Raw genomic sequence first — 17580 nt, forward strand, 5'->3', positions numbered from 1 at the left:
GATGATCGCTTTTTATCCCCCCCCCCAAACTGCTGACCTCCGTGCCACGGGGGCTCCGGACAGCCCACGCCCCCCAAACCACAGCCCCTGCCCCCTTTAATCGCGCGACCCCCGACCCCACGGGCCCCGCGTCCCGCCCATACCCCTCTTCGCCCCCACCCTGGAGGCGCGGCCCAATCCCGTTATCCCGCCGTGCCCTCGCTCCTTCCCATTGGCCGAGGCGACAGAGCGGCACTGCAATCAGCCAACAGAAGCCGGGATAGCGGGAGGGGCGGGACATCCTGCGGGCCGGGCCGGGCCGTCCCCGCCCCGTTGCCTGCTGCTGCCCGCGGCCTGGGCCTCCGCCGCCGCCCCGCCCCGCGGCCGCCATGCCGCACAGCTTCAAGCCCGGAGACCTCGTCTTCGCCAAGATGAAGGGTTACCCGCACTGGCCCGCCCGGGTGAGCTCGCGGAGCCGCGCCGAGAGGGGAAGGGCTCTGGAAAGGCCGCCCCGGGGCAGCGGGGCTCGGGGCGGAGCGCCGTCCGCAGCACGAGTCCCTTATGGCCCCGCTCGTAACGGGACGGGGTCCGGGGAGGGCCGGTACTGCGGCCCCGCGCTGTGCTTGGGCTGAGCGGGAGCTGAGGGCCCGCGTTGAGTGCCGGTTGTGGGGCCGGGGGGGCAGATGGGGACTCTGCACCGAGGGGTGATCCCCGCCGGGGATGGGGATCTGCTCGGGAGCTGTCCCCGCTCTGCCATGCCGCCCCATTGCCGTGCGTGGGGCTGTGTCCCCGCCGCCGTGGGGACCCGCGCTGGTGCTTGGGCTGAATGGGAACGGAGGCCCTGAGCTCGCACTGGGGCTCCACGCTGGCACTTGGGCCAAAGCGAGGGGCTGAGGTGCTGTATGGATGCGTGGGTTAAGGCTCAACCTTGAGTGGGATGGGGTACCACTCGAGAAGGACCTCCACTTTGCCCTGTTCTCTTTGCCTGGGTCCCCACTGGGGCTGTACCCGTCCCGTGCCCCATCCTTCCACCTCCAGCCTCATCCTCCCACTGCATTGCACAGCCCCGCGCGCTCAGAGGACAACAGGAGGAGGGATGAGGGCAGAGCTGCTGTGGGGCAGCGCCCTTTGCTGGGGCAGCGTTGGGTTTCGAGCTGTTGTGGTGACACAGATACACGCAGGGAACTGTGAGCTCTCAGGGTGCAGGAGCAGAGGGAGCTGTGCTGTTGTGCAGGGTGAGGGGCAGTGAGGTGCACGTGGTGTGGATGGCCGTCCCGGTGGGCAGCACCGTGCGTCTCCATCTCGAACGGTGGCCCCGATGTGGGGCGTGCAGGGCTCGATGCGGTGCTACGGGTGTGAGGGTTCTGTGGGTCGGTCCGGTGGTGAGTGGTGCTGTGCAGGACCGGGTGCTGGAGACAACACTGCTTGGCTGCGCCACGCCAGGAGATCTGGGATGCCAAGCCCTGCAGCGACGTGGGGCTGGGGCCCAGCGCCGAGAGGACTCGGCCCTTCCAGCGGGGCGCTCGCATTGCCCACAGCATCTCCTGCTTTAGCTGGCTGCTCCTTTGGGAACGCTCCTTTCGAAGACTCCCCAGCGTGTGGGGGTGCCCCCGAGGCTCCCGCCTGTGCCCCAGACCGTGTGGAGCAGACCGAAGGGCACCGGAGCCAGTGCGGCGTGTTGGGAAGAAGACGGGGGTGCCCGTGTGTCCTGCTGGCAGCTGGGCTTTGCCTGTGGCCTGTCTGCAGCCAGGAGGGACCTTCAGGCCACCTGCTGGAGCTGCCACCCCTGGGCTGGAGGGGCTTTCCCACGCATCCCGACGAGGGGCACGTGCCATGGCCCTCGTGCCCAGCTCTAGCCATAAAACATCTGTGCCGGATCCCTTCTGTTCCTCTTCTAGAGCTCCCGCTTGACCGTAACGCTGCATTAGGACTCTGTGCGTAGCAAGTTCCCTGTCCGGGTGCTTTATTGCCGTGCTTGCCTCCAAGTGTGTGTGTGTGCTGGAGTCCGACGCTGCTAGCCGGGGCTAATGTGCCTTGCAGAGGATGTGCCCAAGCCGCTCTCTCTGACCACCTCCTGCTTTGGGTTTCCTTTCAGATCGATGACATCGCGGATGGTGCTGTGAAACCCCCGCCGAACAAGTACCCCATCTTCTTCTTCGGCACTCACGAGACGTAAGCGCTGCCTCGCCCCCTCTCTGGGCTTTGCCCTGCTGCTTCTGCTCTGGGCTCACCTCTGCTTTGTTTCTCTCCAGCGCCTTTTTGGGCCCCAAAGACCTGTTCCCCTATGAAAAGTATAAGGACAAATATGGGAAACCAAACAAGAGAAAAGGCTTCAACGAGGGATTGTGGGAAATCCAGAACAACCCTCATGCCAGTTACAGTGCCCCTGCGGTGAGTGCGGGCCTCGTGTGGCGGGGGGTCAGCAAGGATCCGGGCTGCCTCCAGCTCTCCTTTCCTCCAAGTCGCTCTCCTCCTTTTTCTGCTTGTCACTGCTGTGGTGTCTCTGCGCTTCTGTCTCGCAGATTGGCTTTCTCGGGTTGAAATAGCTTCCCCCTTCCTGCCTCTCCCTTCGGTGAGTCGGCCCTCCTTGTCCTCTGCGAGGTAGGCACCTCCGCCCCATCTTTGAGGCCAAACAGGGTTGTGCTGTGTGTGCCTTGCCCAAAGCCACAGAGGATTTCTTTGTCGGAGTGAGAATGGAGGCTTGCTGGTCCCTGGCTCGTGGACCTGTGTGCAGTCCCTCTCTTCATCCATTTCCGAGGTCCTGAGCCAAAAGCCACTGATCACTCCTTCGGAGCAGGCTGGGGAACAGCTCTTTGCTGTCAACTGTTCATGTGTACGAGGGGCGTTTTGTAACCATTATTGTGTGATACAATTTATTGTATAGTGATCTTCAAAGAAGGCGTCCAAAGCAGCTTCATAGGCAGTTGGTCTGAAGAGGCAGAGGAAGGTTTTGAAGGTGAGCTATGAAGATGAGATGGTCTGGAGGTAGGCAGGCTCAGATGTGCTGCTGGCAGCGCAGGAGAGGAGCTGTGGTTTGAGTAGCTGTGGGAGAAGGCTGGATCCAAGGATGCAATTGTAGATAAGGTGAGGTCCTGGAGATCTTTGAGAACCTGGAGAGCAGCTTTGCTTGTATGTAGTGGTGGGCGGGAGGATGGCGATGGTGAGGAAGGCAGCACCTTCTGTTCAAGAGATTGCTCAGCACCACTGTGAACTTCCAGCAGACTTAAGAAACTCATTCCTGAAGGCTCTGCTGTGATTGAGGCCATGGCAAAGATCCCAACGAGACCACAGGTCTCACAGAAGAAACCGAAGCAGAGGTCTTTTCGATTCTGAGTCCTGACTGAAGCAAGGTGTCAAGAAAAGTCAAAATGATGAAGGTCTTTCCAGCAGCAAGGCTCCAGTGCTGGAAGAATCCTGGCTCTAGGGGCAGCTGGTCCTGCTGTCTGTGAAAAGAATGGAAGAGCCCAGAAGAAGCAGCTTGGGAGCTTTCTTCCCCTTGGATGCAATGTGAGGAAACCTCATGGCGGGCTGATGAGAAGCTGGGAGATGTTCTCTGTGTGGAGTGATGGAACAGGATGGAAGAGATCCCAACTGGGAGGCAGCAGTGCTGCTGGGCCTCTTGGGGATGGCGTGTGGCATGCCGTGTGGAGAAACCATATGAGAAGGAAGAGGCCTGGCCTGAGCTGAGCTTCTGGAGGAAGGGCTGAAGCGTGCTACCCAGCCCTGCTTCCCTGGCACCTGCGAGGCAGAGGAAGGCTGGGGTCCACTCACGCATGGGGGTTGTCAATCTCAGGCTTCTCCAGGGGTCTTTGGCAGAGCATGAGGATGCTGGGGAGGGGAGTGATGAAGTGGTAGGTGGAGCTGAGCTGAAGGAGCTGGAGGGAAGGTGTCTCTGGTGGTCATGGGGTGGTGTGGAATGGGCCTTGGGGAAGGGGTGCAGGGAAATTAGAAGGGGGTCAACAGCACACTCATTCAGGGTCTGTGTGATATTGTCCTCCTGCCCCAGAACCACGCTGAGTGGCCCTGGCTCCTGCTGGGCCCCTTACCTTTGCTCTTCTGTGTGTGCTCCTCTCTGCTCAATGCTGCTGTTCGTTGCTTGTCACCCTTTTGTGCCCCTTTTCTCCAGGCTGGCACACCACAGGCCTCCTGGTGCAATAACACAGTTGTTATTTCCACTGTCTTTAGCCTGCGAGCTCCTCTGACAGTGACATCCCTGAGAATGACCCGATGGGAGGAAGTGATGCTGGTGATGATGAGGAAGATGCTGCCATGGCTGCAGTCACCACAGAGAAAATGGAAAGTGATGAAGACTCAGATCGAGGCAGTGACCACAGCAGGCTCAAGCGAAAATCGTTGGCAATGAAAGTGAGTGTGGGCTGAGGCACTGGGGATGTGGGGCTGCCCCAGTCTGGGGTCGGGGGGGCTGTTGTGTGATAGTGGGGCCCAGTGTGTGTTCAGGGGTCTTGCAGGTGTTGTGCTTTGTGAAGTGGTCAAGTCCTGGTGCACATCTCTTCTGAGTGCACGTGGCTGATCCGGGAGAGCTGGACAACCCCTTCCTGGCCAGGGCTCCCTTTCTGTTGTGGGAGGATTGGGGTTGGACATTTCACGTTGTTGCTTCTCGAGTATCAGATGCCAGTGGCAAAAAGGCCTCGGAAATCTTCAAGTGAAGATCAGGGCAGCCCCTCCCTGTCAGAAGAGGAGAACTCAGAAACGTCTTCTGAGTCAGAAAAAAACAGTGACCAGGTGAGACAGTTTGGGGACGTGCTTGTATGGAGGCTGGCAGGATGCTACTGGAAGGGTAGCACTATCTATGGAGCCAGTGGCACTGAATCAGGGCCTGGAGGAGCTGATTGGCTTCACCTTTACGAGACCTTTCCCCATTTCTTAACATCTGGGTTTTCCCTCAGGACTTCACTCCCGAGAAGAAGCCAGTGGCCAGGGCTCCCCGGAGGATGCCTGCAGGGGGAAGGAAGAAAAAGGTAAAAAGACCCCAGAAGTGGTTTGTTGCTATACACTGCTACTTCACTCTCCTCCAGACTCTCTGGGTGATGAGGGATCTGGCTTTTGCCAGCACCTGGGTCTGTCTAGGAAGGTGCAGGGGGTGGCTTCTCTGTTGAGGAGGGAGGCTGGGCTCTGTGCTGCCTGGAGGACTTGGGGCAGGAGGGATCTGCTGTGGGCTGGGTGTAGGTCCAGTGGCAGAAGAGACCCTGCTTCTGTCTCAGTGATCTGGCTGGGCCCTGCGTTGCTGCTTTTGGGGGTGTCAGCTGCTCCCAGTTCCCAAATCCAACCCCACTTTTTACCTACAGAAAGTGGAGTCTGGCTCCGATTCTGACTCCAAAGTGGACTCAGACTCAGAAATGGGAAACGCGACTGTGGACATGACCAAGTCAGACTCCAACTCCGATTCGGACTCCGATGTGTCTGTTAAAAAGCCTCAACGGGGCAGAAAGCCAGGTAACACCAAGGAGACTTCACCTGCTGTGACTGAGCCACTGCTGCCTTCTTCAGGGTACTGGAGAGCACCTGAAATTCGGTGCTCCTGAGGTTCTGGGGTCCCCTTCTATTTTGGGCAGCATCTAAGGCATGTCTGAGCACCCCCTGACCTCCCGACGTGGGGCATTTTTCACAAGAAGCTCCTGCTGAACATCTCCCTTTTGTCTTGCAGCTGAGAAACCCCCTCCCAAACCCCGTGGCAGAAAACCAAAACTTGAGCGTGTCCCTATCAGCTCCAGCAGTGACAGGTGAGAGCAGCTGCAGTGGGGTTGGGGTGCTGTCACCTGCTGGGCTGGGGGGAGTCCCTGGCCTCCCTTCTCACAGCAAGGGTTCCAGACATGCTCTTGTTTTTTGTAGTGATAGTGACAGTGATGTGGACCGTATCAGTGAATGGAAGAGGAGAGATGAAGAAAGGCGACGGGAGCTGGAGGAGAAGAGGAAGAGGGAACAAGAGGAAGAGATCCGTCGGCTCCGGGAGCAGGAGAAGGAGGAGAAAGAGAAAAGGAAGGAGAAGGCAGAGAAGGGCGAGGAGGCACACTCAGATAGTGACAGTAGTGCAGATGATGAAGTGGCCAAAAAGGGAAGAAAGGGTCGGGGTAAGGCCCCATCCTCCTCAGACTCTGAGCTGGAGATGGAGAAAGAGGTGAGTACAGGAGGAGAGCTGGTGTCAAATGACAACCCACCCTCTCCTTGCCAGGTCAGCAGGGGCCTCCAGGAGCAGCAGTGACGTGCTGCCGTGGTCTTCTGTTACCCTGGAGTTGCAGGAAAGGGATGGATCCCTAGGGCAGCTGTTCCCTGAGCTTTGGAGGTCCCATCCAGCTTGCATCCCTGTGATGCTCTCCCTCCCACCACAGTCATCATTTTGCTCTGCAGGTTAATGGAAAGGGTTAGTGAGGCTTGGCTGAAGCACTAAGAAAGGTTGCAGAGGGCTTCTGGCAGCTGTGCTTCCTCACTGGCAGAGGCAGGGTCACTATTTCAGGTTGATGCCTGTTTCTCTGTGTAGAGCTGGGCTGTGAAAGCCTCACACAGATCTGAGGTCTGGAAGGAAGTGTGGGTCTGCCCACACAGGCATGCAGGTATTGCAGGCTGGGTGGGCTGCTTTAAGTACCAGAATATTTACTTCTGGAGCAGCAGATGGCTATGCTGTAACCTAAGTCTTTTTTCATCTTGTGCTGGGGACAGCCCTGCACCCAGGCCCATGGTGCTGCTTGCCTGTGGCTTGCAGCAGTGATGTCATGGGTGCTGGCTGCTAGATTTTCTGGATTATGCCCATGTGGAACTGGGAGGACCAGAGCAGGCCATGGCACTGTCGCCTTCCTGCAGTGGTTGGGGGGGGGAGGTGGTCTCTGCTGCAGTCTGCTCTCGCTGCATTGTTCTCTCCTTTCAGGTAAAGAAGCCAGCAAAGAAGCAACCCTCAGAGTTGTCAAGGAAACAGAATCAGAAGGAGAAGAGAGGCCGAGCAGAGGAGAAACCACGGAACAAGTCAGCATCTCCCCTCCCTGCACTCAATGCTCTTTTCTTCTGGGGACAGGTCTGCTGCTCTGCTGCTGCCCAGACCCTTCTGAGGACTCTGGAGTGGAGATGAACATCCTTGTGGAGCTGTCTGTGACAGCAGCACCCATGGAGAGATTTCTTTTCTCCTTTCTCCTAGAGCTGAAGGGGCTGATGGAGGTGTCTGGATGGCACCAGGCTGAGCTCCCTTGCTTTTTTTCCATCCCACAGAGGGGAAGATCCCTGGGGTATCTCTGGACACCTTGCTTTGCATTCTGCCTTTCTGCAGTTCTGGGAAGCTGGGGCATGGGGGAGCTGCTGTCTCAAAGCTCCTGCTTTTGTGTGAGCTTAGAGATGTGTCTGCAAGCATGGGTGGAGTGTGGCAGGACTCACGCTGTTGAGCAGTTTGGAGGATGTACTGGCATGAGCCATCACCTCTCTTGCTTGCCCAGCAACAGGCAGGTGGTTTCACCTGCAGGCATCCCTTGAATGAGCTCTTTTCTTTCTTTCCCCACAGACCTTCGAAAGTGGAACGAGGCCGGAAGAAGTCTGACCTGATCCCTGAGAGGAGGATGGAGAAGAAAAAGGGTGAGAGAGCGATTGCTTTTGAGAGAAGCCACAGAAGGGAGAGAAAGGAGCCAGGGCTGGTTCCTTTACCAGCTGGAGCTTGGGGAGGGATCTCAGCTGGGATCAGTGCCTTTCCAGCACGGCTGTGGTCCCTGCATCATGTTGGAAAGTATTTACAGGGTGTGTGGAGACCACTTTCCTGCCTACATTCCTGCCAGCTCTGGCACACCCTCCTCAGAGAGGCCCCTGAGGCTGCTTTCAGCCTTGGAGACATGGGAAGAAACCAATCCCATTTTGGGGGGGAGGTCCTGGGTAGTAGCATGCTCCCTGCTGCTGACCTGATACGTTGGCCTATCTCTTGCTGCTCCAGAGCCCACAGTTGAAGAGAAACTTCAGAAACTTCACAGTGAGATCAAGTTTGCCTTGAAGGTGGATAACCCGGTGAGTGCTCGAGCACGCTGGCCTGGCCTGGGAGGCCCCTGGTTGTGTCCTTGGCACCACGTAGGTCCTGGCAGCTGCTTGAGGCAGATGTCTTGATATAGTGGGATATCAGTGCTGGTCCTGGGTGCCCACTGAGAGCTCAAGCCTGCCTTAGTTACCCCCTTGGGAGCTGGCAGGGCTAGTTCTACCCTTCCCATTCCTGTCCCCACGAGTGGGGGGTGGTTGTCCTCTCACCTGAGCTGAGCTAGGGGAGTTGGGGCTGCAGTATTTCTTCCTTGAGACAGAGTTTTGCTGAAAAAACCATAGAGATTTAGCAGATGGAGTCCCTCGGGCTCCCAATTCATTCCTTCATGCCTGTGCAGAGACAGATGTAATCCACAGAGAGACTTCCAAGCACTTTCTGATCTTGGTGCCATCCTTGCAGGACATCAAGCGGTGCCTGAATGCATTAGAGGAGCTGGGAGCACTCCAGGTCACCTCTCACATCCTCCAGAAACACACTGATGTGGTGGCTACCCTGAAGAAGGTAGGGGAGGTGGAGGATTGAGCATCCACTGGAGGGCACAAACCTGCTTAGGGTGCTACAGCTCCGAGGGTGTCCCTGCTTCTGTTGCAGATCCGTCGCTATAAAGCAAACAAGGACGTGATGGAGAAAGCTGCTGAAGTCTACACCCGGTTGAAGTCGCGTGTCCTGGGACCAAAGATGGAAGCAATCCAGAAGGCCAACAAAGCTGGGCCTGAGAAGGAGAAGGGGGATGTGGAGAAGGGCCAGGAGAAGCTGTCAGGAGGGGAGACGCAGAATGAGAAGGGAGAAGAGGAAATGAATGCTGGTAATGTGCCCTGCACATCTTGGGGCGGTTCCCTGCCTTGTCAGGGTGTGTAGCAATCCCAGGACTGTGCTCAGGGTACAGCTGATCCCCCTGTGGACCTGTGTCTAGCTCATGTGTCAGGCTGTGGAGCTGCCTGGAGAAGGGGGCAGTTTCACCCCAGCTTCCCTCACAGAGTGTAGAGACTGCATTTTTAAGCAACGCTTTGTGGGCTGAATATCAAACAGCCGCGGCAGTAAGAGCAGAGGGCAACCTCAGTGCCCACACCCTGGTTTTGAGTGCCCCTGGGACAGCTTTTGGGCCAGGCTCACTCCTTGAGCTGTGGTCCAGGGCACCAGGGAGATAAAGGAATGTGGAGACGCCCTTGCAGGCCTGCTTGGGCTCTTGCACAGGCAGCTGCTGACTGGGATCTTCCTTTGCCTCATGGCTGTGTGCCCAGCAGTCAGTGTCTGGCTGGGCACATCCCAGTAATGGTGTAAGAGCCTTCCTAGAGGGGACAGCAGGGGAAATCCATGTTGATGTCAGCCTCTGGGTTTGGGCACTTGAGCCTTTAGGACCATTCTGATAGCTCTTGTGGTGCTGTGGGCTGGTGCTACCCTGCCCCTCGGGTGGGGTGGGTGAGATCTGCCCCAGGAGCCCAAGTGTCCCAACCTTCTCTTCTCTGCAGACTTGTCAGGTCCTGTGAATGGTGAATCCTTGTCCCAAAAAACGGAGGGCACAGAGGAGCAGGAACGAGACAAAAGCCGAGGGCCAGGAGCTGGAGAGCCAGAGGCATCTACTGAGGAGGCTCAGAACAAGTGAGTGGATGAGGGGCAAATGCAGCATGGAGGAGCTCCTTGGCATCCACCATCACCATACATCCACCCAGCCTCAGCTCTGCAGGAAGCCGGGCTCCTGTTTGGCCACATTTATAGGGGATTTTGTGGGTTGTAGGGCTTCTCCTGGCTTGGGAAGGGGATGCTGGGAGCAGGGGCAGGGGAGATGTTGGCTGAGGTGATGCCTGTGCTCTCCTTGCAGCGTGCAGGATTATCCTAGCGGCGAACGGGAGAGGGCTCGTGGGGAGTCAGAGTCTGTGGATGATGCAGAGGAGAGCTGAGGAGGAGGCAGAGAGCTGAGCACGTGGGACTGCCTGCAGGAGGATGTGGAGGGGCCATGCAACCTGCTCCCAAAGGAGGCTGGCCTCTGCCTTGCCCATCTTCACGTTACTTCACTAAGTCACACAGTAGCTGATGTCTTAGGTCTTGTCCTGTGCCCCCAACCCCGTGAAAGCACTGAACGTGGGGGGAGACTGTGCTGTTTTGTCTGTATTTGTCCCCCATTTTTTGTTTTTCTTCCCTCTCCCCCCCCCCCCCCCCTTCCCTTCCTTACTTCTTGTGATTTCAACCGACATGAAATGAATATAAAGGGTTTTTTAATGAAAAACACAAAGAGCCATAGTGTCTATTTCTTAAGGCATCGCTGACTGTGACTAGGGGTGGGCGGGAGCTCTCCCTCATCCCTTTGTCCCTGCCCCGGGCTGGGACCAGAGCAATTCCCCAGGGGTCCCCGTTCCCTTGGGCCCTGAGCAGGGCTGAGCACCCAAAGTTGGCCCTGTCCCTGCTGTGGTGCAGCTGTCCCCAGGGGGAGTGATGGTGGGACCTGGCTGCACTCCCAATCTCTGTTCTTCATTTGCCAGTGATGGCACTGGGTGCAGCTCTGCTGGGGAGGGGACACAAGGACTTTGGGAGATCCTCACCCTGCTGCTCTGAGCCCTTTTCTCCCTCCTGTGATGTTCTCTCTAGCTGGTTGCAGCTATTGGAGCCTGGTCCCTGTGCTCCAGCAGCTGCAGCAGGGCTGGCTTTGGGTAAGCACAGTAAGATTATGTATTCCCCCTGTCTCAGCTGGGGGACTCACCAGTGGCAGCATCCTGCCTTGTGCTGGGCAGCATCTTGTTCGTTTGTCTGTCTGTCTTTCTGCTCTTTTGCAACAATCTGAAGCTTTTGTACGTGTAAAATAAAGATGTTCCCAGCTCAACCAGATGCTGCGTCCTCGTGTCCTGTTTGTGCCATGGGGTGGGCAGTGCCAACACGGGGTGGTGTGCCCTGATCCCAGGCTGGTGTTGCTGTAACCGTACCCTGGGGAGTCTGTGCTCTTTTCCAGTGTTCATTTCATGTTCCACACCCCTCCATAAACAAAACCCAAATAAACCTTGTTTCCATCTTGCCCAGTTTTCAGGCCAAGCCATGCGTCATCCCAGCAAAGGGCTTGGGGTATCACTGGTGCCACGGGTGAGCTGAAGTCAGATACAAGTTGTGAACCCACACGGGTGCTGTGAGATCACACCTGGAGGTCTGTACTCCTCCTGGGCAGTCCCTGGTCCTTATCTACGGGCTCTGCACAGCACCAGATGCTGGTGCCACTATTGGAAGGCCATGTGCTCTCCTTCCAGTAGAGGCCTCAGGAAGGACTGGAAATAGGGGCAAGATGAGCAGGGCAGATCTTGAGGTGAAACTGAGGTTCCCAACCCCACCAGCCCCAGTTCCCCCAAAAAGGCTTAGACCATTGCAAAACCAAAATGAGTTTATTGCTTTACCCACCCACTCCGATGGAGAGAGCAAGGGCCTGAAGGCACCAAAGGTGACAAGTGGTGGCCAAAGGGACAGAGAGCTGGCCAGCAAGGGCTGGGGCAGCCATAGGCACTGGGGGAAGCTAAGGCACTTGGCTGGCACAGCTCTGGCCAAGAAGACACCCAGGACAGGGAGGGAGGGAAGTTAATGGGTACTCAGGCAAGGAGGGGTTAGTAGGAGCTCTGATTTCAGCTTGCAACCGCTTTCATCCTCCCCCCAAGGGCTGCCACTACCCCTGCACGCTCTGCTCCTGCTGCGTGGAAGGGGCAAAGGGCCCCACCAGCCAGGACAGGGGCGTGTTGTGTGCCACGTGCTCCACCAGCTCATCCATCAGCTCGCGGGCTTTGGTAGCGTGGGCACGTGCCCGTGCCACCGCGCTGCCCGTCAGCTCCTGCAGGGAGGTGGCCGAGCTCAGGCTGGCACGGAGCTCCTCCACGCTGTGCCGGACCTGTGCTGCCTTGTCCTGGATGCCAGCAGGGAGGCCCTGCAGGCTGCACACCAGGGGCTGGCAGGTGCTGTGCAGCTGCTGAGCCAAGCCCTGCAGCAGGGCCAGGGCGCCCGACTCCACCGTCTGCGTGGGGGGAAAAGGTGGGGTGAGCACTGCAGAGAAGCTGAGGTGGCCCTGGGGACCTCCTGCCCTCTGCCTACCCCTGGTGGCACCAGCTCCTTGCCACCGCCGGGCTGCTTGGTGCTCCACTCCAACCAGAGCTGCTGCAGCTTCTCCTGCCCTCCCTGCAGCTTCTGGTCCACACCTTGCTTGAGGTTCTCCACCTGTGGCGGGGGCAGAGCAGGGGGTGGGTGGCTGACCCCAGCCCCGTGGCAGCAGTGGGGATGGGGATGGTCCTACCAGGTCGAGAGCACGCTGGAGCTGGCCCAGCACGTCTTGGCTGCTGGAGCGTGCGCTCTGCAGCTTGCCCAGGGAGTGCTGGAGGGCACGGTGCTGCAGCTTGGCTGACAGCGAGCCCAGGCGCACGAAGTAGCTCCGCTGCTGCTTCTGCTGCTCTGCTTCAAAGCCCTCCACGGCCGTGGCAAGCTTGGCTAGGGGAAAGGAAGCAGTCAGCTGGGCCCCTGCCCTCCCACCAACCTCCACATAGAGCCAGTGCCGCTCCATCTGGGCTCTGATTCCCCTATCTCCACACACTGCCACCAGGTCCTTACCCAGCTCCTCATCTGTCATGGGCAGGTAGTGGTCCACCAGCTCCTCAGACTTGTCCAGCACAGAGCCCACCCCGCTGACCATCATCTGGCCCATGGTGGAGCCCATGACGGTGGCGACGCCGCTGCTCACCGCCGACTTGGTGAGCTCCACGCTGCCCTGCACGGCCCCTTTGGTGACATCCATCACGCCCGTCACACGGCTGCTCACCGCATCCTTGGCTCCAGCCACGGTGGAGGTCAGGACATCCCTGGCCCCCGTCACCGTGGATGTCACCAGCTGCTTGGTGTCCGAGATGAGCTGGAGGGAACGACAGAGCCCTGGTAGGCAGCGCTGGGGCAGATCCCAACCCACTGCACACCCCACGTTACCTTCTCAGTGGGCTGCTGCAGGATGGGCAGCTTCTCCTCCAGCTTATCCAGCCCTCTGCACGCGTACTCATTGGCGGTGGAAACTAAAAACCCAAAAAAAAGCAGTTGTATAACCCCACTACCACCCCCCAGCCCCAGACCCGTGGGGTGCCCCACTCACTCTGCGGCTCCAGCTTGGTGAGGATGGGCTGAGCCCCACTGACGGCCGCTGCTGTCAGGGTCCTCACCCCCTTCTCGGCAGCATCACACACGGAGCGGACATAGGGGTGGCTCTCCTTGGTGGAGGTGTAGGCACTGGACACGATGCCGCAGGCAGAGCTCACCAGGGGCAGGCTGGCCACCCGTGTCCCGATGCTCTGTGCGTGGCAATGGGGGTCAGTGAGAGCACAACAAAGCCCCACGTCCCTCACTGTTGGGAATGGGGTCACCGATGGGGTGGGTCGCTCCCCCTCCCCGCAGCCCAGCCCGGACTGGGACAGCTCAAAGCAGCGACCACAGCCCCCATCCCCATCCCCCCACCCCACTGACCTGCTGCTGCTCCTCAGCTTTGGGCTGCGCTGTGCTGTGCTCGCTCGCGGCCATGGCGGGGCTGCGGGGGAAGCAATGCGGGGCCGATCGGGGGAGGGCAACCCCAAAAAACTGCACGGTGGGGGGGAGGGGGGCTGAATATCCCGGAAGAGAGAAGTCCACGCTGCTCCCCCCCTCCGGCGGTCCCTTCCTTTCCCCAGGGGCAGAACCCCGGGGTCGCACACCCCAGGACGGGGGGGGATGGGGGGGGGGGGGTGTCCCGCTCCGCGCACAGTTCGCCCCCGAAGATCCCACCCAGGATGGGGCGGCCCGGTCCCCGCCCACTCCCAGCACTGTGGGGCGATGGCGACTGCTTCCCAGGGGGGCACAGCAGCTCCGGGCTCGGACCGGGCCACCCCCACATCCCCCGACCCCACTCACCGCTTCGGCACGACGCTCGACGCTCCTTTTGGGGCCGCTCCCCCCTCCGCTTTTATGGCCCCGGGTCCCGCCCCGTGCGCATGTGACCGGGTCCCACCCTACCGGGGGCGGCCCGGGTGCAGCGACCGACGGCCCAGACCTCCCCCCGCGGAACGGAGGGGCGGTTCCCCTCCTTGCACGGCGCTCCCAGTACCCCCCCACCCCACCCCGCAGCACAACCCGTGGCTGTCAGACCCTCCCCCCACCCCCCACCGCTGCCCCCCCGACGTGGGGATGTGCGCGCACCGTGGGAAGCGGCGGCGGTGATAACGGGGCTGAAGTCCGCTGCCACCCGACGGCGGGGCACAGTCCGGGGACACTCGGCCGCCTCCCATCCCTCGGATGGAGCCCCCCGTGTTCCGCGCTCCCCTTTCTCCCCCCCCACCTCAGTGTGAGGCACAGAGCGATGGCTTGGGGTCGGTTTTTTGTTTTTGTCTCTCTTTTTCTCTTTCACGTGCTCCGAAATCTGCTAAGCCAAGAAATCCCGATGCCACCTGGGCTGGGGGACGCGGGCAAGACGGGCGTTTTCCATATTGCCACCATCCCCTGCTGGCATCACGGGTCCCACACAGGACCACCGAGTCCATCCTGCTCCCGGCCCCATCGGGGCTGGCTTTCCTCCACGTGGTCACCGGGCGCAGCGCTCACCCCGTGTCCCACGCACACGCAGCCGTTCCACTTGGCCATCTCAATGGGACAGTCCTCCGGGTACTCCACGAGGACGGGGGCAAAGGGGCCCACGATCCAGGGCAGGGGCGCGTGCTGCCCCACGTACTCGAGCAGCTCGTCGATGCTCAGCTGTGCTTGCAGGACCCGCTGCCGGCTCTGCTCCAGCACCATGCCCGACAGGTCGTGGAAGGAGCGAGCACAGGACAGGGAGCTGTGCAATCCCTCCACGCCGTGCCTCACGTGCCCCACCGTGTCCTGCACGCCGCTGGGCAGCCCACGGATGGGGAGGTGGGCGCAGGCGGCTCGCAGCTGCCCCAGGAGCCCACGCAGCATGGCCATGGTCCTCACCTCCACCTGGAAAGCAGCACTGTGGGCACAGCCCTGCCTGCACGCCCTGCACCCCACTGCGGGGGGACCCTCCCGTACTTGGTGGTCCTCCACGGGCGCGTCGTCCTGCAGGCTCCACTCCAACCACATGCGGTGGAGGGCGCCGTGCAATGAGCCGTCCACGCCACGCCGGCCCTGCTCGATCTGAAAGGGTGGAGAGCTCCAGGAGCGCGCCGCGGTGCTCCGGGTGAGGATGCGGGGATGGACGGCTGCCGCCTTACCAGCTCGATGATGCGGTGCAGGCTGCTCAGGGCTTGCTGAGCACTGTGCCGGGCCCACTGCAGCTCGCCCAGGGACCGCCGCAGCGCGCGGTGCCGCAGAGTGGCAGAGAGGGAGCCCACGCGCACCATGCGGCTCTGCCGCCGCCGCCGCCGCTCCCGTGAGGTCCCCTCGGTGCCATCCACTGCGGGGTGACAGCGTGAGAGATGCACAAGGTGCCGAGCATCCCGCTGGGATGTGCCCTCAGCACTGCGTTGCTCGGCCCCCGTTCATGGGGAGGTGCCCCCTCTGCCCCTGCGGTCACCTCTGCGGTGACACAGAGCCAGCTCTGCCCACCGCTGAGCTATAAATACCCGGTGCAGGCAGGCTGGTGGCACCAGGCTATATTTGCTCTCTGCTTTCCAGGTGAGAGTTCACCCACGGCTGCTCCGCGTTCCCCCGTGCACTGGGTCACGGTGGCTCTGCAGGGCTCAGCACTGCCCTGGCAGAGGGGTGGGGGCCGCTCTGCAGTGCCCACACCCCCAGCGTGGCACCCAGCACTCACAGTACCGGAGCAGTGCTGAGCCCTGGGGACGGGGTTCAGTCCCAACAGGGGGTGACACCCCCAAAAGAAGGAGATGGGCACTCACCCGGCTCCTCATCCGTCGCGGGCAGGTAATGCTCCACCAGCTCCTCCGACTTCTCCAGCACTTTGTCAGTGCCACTTGCCAGCAGCTGCCCCACACGGGTGCTCACCACGGTGCTGACACCGCAGCCCAGCACCCGCCGTGTCCTCTCCACGCCTCCCCGCACCGCCCCGCGCGCACGGAGCATCGCTTCCCGCACACCCATCACCGCGCACGTCACCAACTCCCTGCTCCCCGCCACCACCTGGAGGACACAAAACGGGGCAGTTTGTCCCGGCAGACCACTCGAGGCCACCCTGCCCCACAGGGACATTACCTTCTCAGTGGGCTGCTGCAGGATGGGCAGCTTCTCCTCCAGCTTATCCAGCCCTCTGCACGCGTACTCATTGGCGGCGGAAACTAAAAACCCAAAAAAAGCAGTTGTATAACCCCACTACCACCCCCCAGCCCCGGACCCGTGGGGTGCCCCACTCACTCTGCGGCTCCAGCTTGGTGAGGATGGGCTGAGCCCCACAGATGGCTGCTGCTGTCAGGGTCCTCACCCCCTTCTCGGCAGCATCACACACGGAGTGGACATAGGGGTGGCTCTCCTTGGTGGAGGTGTAGGCACTGGACACGATGCCGCAGGCAGAGCTCACCAGGGGCAGGCTGGCCACCCGTGTCACCACATTGTGCTGTGGGGTGGCAACGGGGACAGCGAGATGGGACCCCGTGGTGCCCCCAGCCCACGGGCCCTCCCCGTAGCCCTACCTGCAGCTCATCTCGTGCTGGTGCTGCGTTGTCGTCCGCCATTGCTGCAGTGGGGGGGAGAAAGGGAGCGTGGAGCTGAGCACTGCAAACTCACGGCACGAGTGGGAGTTGCATCTCTGAACCGGTGGAGGTGGGGACTTTAGGAGGGCGGATGGGGCTGGGGCTCACCTCCCACCCCACCAGGAGGCAGTGGGGTTGGGTCTCCGAGGAAACGTGGAGACGTGGCAGTGTCCCCTCACCTCGGGGTGGGCGCGCCCGTGGGGTGCGTGCAGGAGGGTCCGCGTGGAAAAAGTCCCTGTGGGAGGGAGCCCCTGAGGAGGGGGTGGGGGAGGGGCAGGGGTCCCTGCGTCCCTAGGGGGCGCTGGAGTGGAGGTCCCTGCTGCCAGGAGGTCCTGGGGGTCCCATGGGACATCGCGGTGCCCCACCGCCCCCATCCCCGGACCCCCCCGACCCTCCCGTCGGTAGTTTCCCTCCCTCCCGCCCTCCTGCTGTTGCAGAGCCCCAGCGCCGTACTCACTTCGAGGGAGGGGGGGGGGGGAGTTGGGATATCGCGAACTCCGGTCACGATCGAGATTCCCGGTCGCGATCACCCCCACCTCCCCCAACCCCTCCCAGACGTTCATAGCGAGGCGGGAGCCAATCAGCGAAGGGGTGGGGTGCTCCGCAGCCAATCGGGAGGGAGGGGCGGGACTTTGGTGGGAGGTGGGGGCGGGGCCACGCGGGGACTCGCAGCCCGCGACCCGGTCCCGAGTGACCCCGTGCCCTGTGCCCCCACGCGAGGTGTCCGTCCGCCGCCGTTCCCCGGGTATTCCCACCCTGAGTGTCCCCGTGCCAGGTGTCCCCGTGTCCCTGCGTCACGCCGCCCCATGACAGCCCCCCCACGCCCCTCTCTGTGTGCCCCCCCGTGGCTCAGTGTCACCCAGAGGAGACAGTGGGGAGCACTGCGTTGTCCGGGGGGGCACAATCCGGCAGCAGCAGCAGCGGTGGTGGCAGGATGTGACCCAGCAGTGC

The 17580-nt window shown here is 60.9% G+C and overlaps 3 protein-coding genes across 6 annotated transcripts; 1 reads left to right on the forward strand and 2 right to left on the reverse strand.

The window, feature by feature from the left end:
• Positions 1 to 343: 343 nt before the first annotated feature.
• Positions 344 to 10806, forward strand: HDGFL2 (HDGF like 2). Of its 4 annotated transcripts, none has more exons than XM_065745903.1 (16): positions 344 to 440; positions 2075 to 2151; positions 2232 to 2370; positions 4165 to 4344; positions 4603 to 4722; positions 4887 to 4958; positions 5286 to 5433; positions 5645 to 5720; positions 5830 to 6115; positions 6860 to 6954; positions 7481 to 7551; positions 7901 to 7971; positions 8396 to 8497; positions 8588 to 8801; positions 9466 to 9595; positions 9816 to 10806. In XM_065745903.1, the coding sequence occupies exons 1-16, from the start codon at positions 369 to 371 to the stop codon at positions 9892 to 9894; spliced, it is 1932 nt and encodes a 643-aa protein (XP_065601975.1). In that variant the 5' UTR covers positions 344 to 368; the 3' UTR covers positions 9895 to 10806. The 4 variants fall into 4 exon arrangements, with proteins under 4 accessions (XP_065601975.1, XP_065601976.1, XP_065601977.1 ...); XM_065745904.1 differs by having other exon boundaries at positions 4609 to 4722; XM_065745905.1 differs by lacking the exons at positions 2075 to 2151; positions 2232 to 2370.
• Positions 10807 to 11339: 533 nt separating this feature from the next.
• Positions 11340 to 14332, reverse strand: LOC136054617 (perilipin-3-like). Its single transcript, XM_065745928.1, has 8 exons — positions 14304 to 14332; positions 13460 to 13520; positions 13092 to 13287; positions 12932 to 13014; positions 12563 to 12860; positions 12252 to 12442; positions 12053 to 12175; positions 11340 to 11975 (listed from the first exon to the last, which is right to left on the reverse strand). Exons 2-8 carry the CDS (start codon positions 13511 to 13513, stop codon positions 11634 to 11636), a joined length of 1287 nt encoding a protein of 428 aa, XP_065602000.1. The 5' UTR covers positions 13514 to 13520; positions 14304 to 14332; the 3' UTR covers positions 11340 to 11633.
• Positions 14333 to 14346: 14 nt separating this feature from the next.
• On the reverse strand, positions 14347 to 16772 carry LOC136054616 (perilipin-3-like). Its single transcript, XM_065745927.1, has 8 exons — positions 16738 to 16772; positions 16570 to 16613; positions 16295 to 16493; positions 16136 to 16218; positions 15823 to 16063; positions 15196 to 15377; positions 15014 to 15118; positions 14347 to 14941 (listed from the first exon to the last, which is right to left on the reverse strand). The coding sequence occupies exons 2-8, from the start codon at positions 16609 to 16611 to the stop codon at positions 14474 to 14476; spliced, it is 1320 nt and encodes a 439-aa protein (XP_065601999.1). The 5' UTR covers positions 16612 to 16613; positions 16738 to 16772; the 3' UTR covers positions 14347 to 14473.
• Between the last annotated feature and the right edge of the window lie 808 nt (positions 16773 to 17580).

Source organism: Cyrtonyx montezumae, unplaced genomic scaffold, assembly GCF_038088225.1.
Source record: "Cyrtonyx montezumae isolate F1298 unplaced genomic scaffold, pur_monq_1.0 scaffold_39, whole genome shotgun sequence".
NCBI lineage: Eukaryota > Metazoa > Chordata > Aves > Galliformes > Odontophoridae > Cyrtonyx > Cyrtonyx montezumae.

What these genes read in the sequence shown, in the direction of transcription:
- HDGFL2 (XM_065745903.1), top strand. Translation starts at nt 369, where the DNA reads ATGCCGCACAGCTTCAAGCCCGGAGACCTCGTCTTCGCCAAGATGAAG. An exon ending in GAAAATCGTTGGCAATGAAA is followed by an intron (nt 4,345 to 4,602) that starts GTGAGTGTGGGC and finishes TTGCTTCTCGAG; the next exon opens with TATCAGATGCCAGTGGCAAA. An exon ending in AGAAGAGGAAATGAATGCTG is followed by an intron (nt 8,802 to 9,465) that starts GTAATGTGCCCT and finishes TCTTCTCTGCAG; the next exon opens with ACTTGTCAGGTCCTGTGAAT.
- LOC136054617 (XM_065745928.1), bottom strand. Translation starts at nt 13,513, where the DNA reads ATGGCCGCGAGCGAGCACAGCACAGCGCAGCCCAAAGCTGAGGAGCAG. An exon ending in AAGCTGAGGAGCAGCAGCAG is followed by an intron (nt 13,288 to 13,459) that starts GTCAGTGGGGTG and finishes TGCCACGCACAG; the next exon opens with AGCATCGGGACACGGGTGGC. An exon ending in CACCAAGCTGGAGCCGCAGA is followed by an intron (nt 13,015 to 13,091) that starts GTGAGTGGGGCA and finishes TTGGGTTTTTAG; the next exon opens with TTTCCACCGCCAATGAGTAC.
- LOC136054616 (XM_065745927.1), bottom strand. Translation starts at nt 16,611, where the DNA reads ATGGCGGACGACAACGCAGCACCAGCACGAGATGAGCTGCAG. An exon ending in TGCACCGCATCATCGAGCTG is followed by an intron (nt 15,119 to 15,195) that starts GTAAGGCGGCAG and finishes CCACCCTTTCAG; the next exon opens with ATCGAGCAGGGCCGGCGTGG. An exon ending in CGCCCGTGGAGGACCACCAA is followed by an intron (nt 14,942 to 15,013) that starts GTACGGGAGGGT and finishes GCTGCTTTCCAG; the next exon opens with GTGGAGGTGAGGACCATGGC.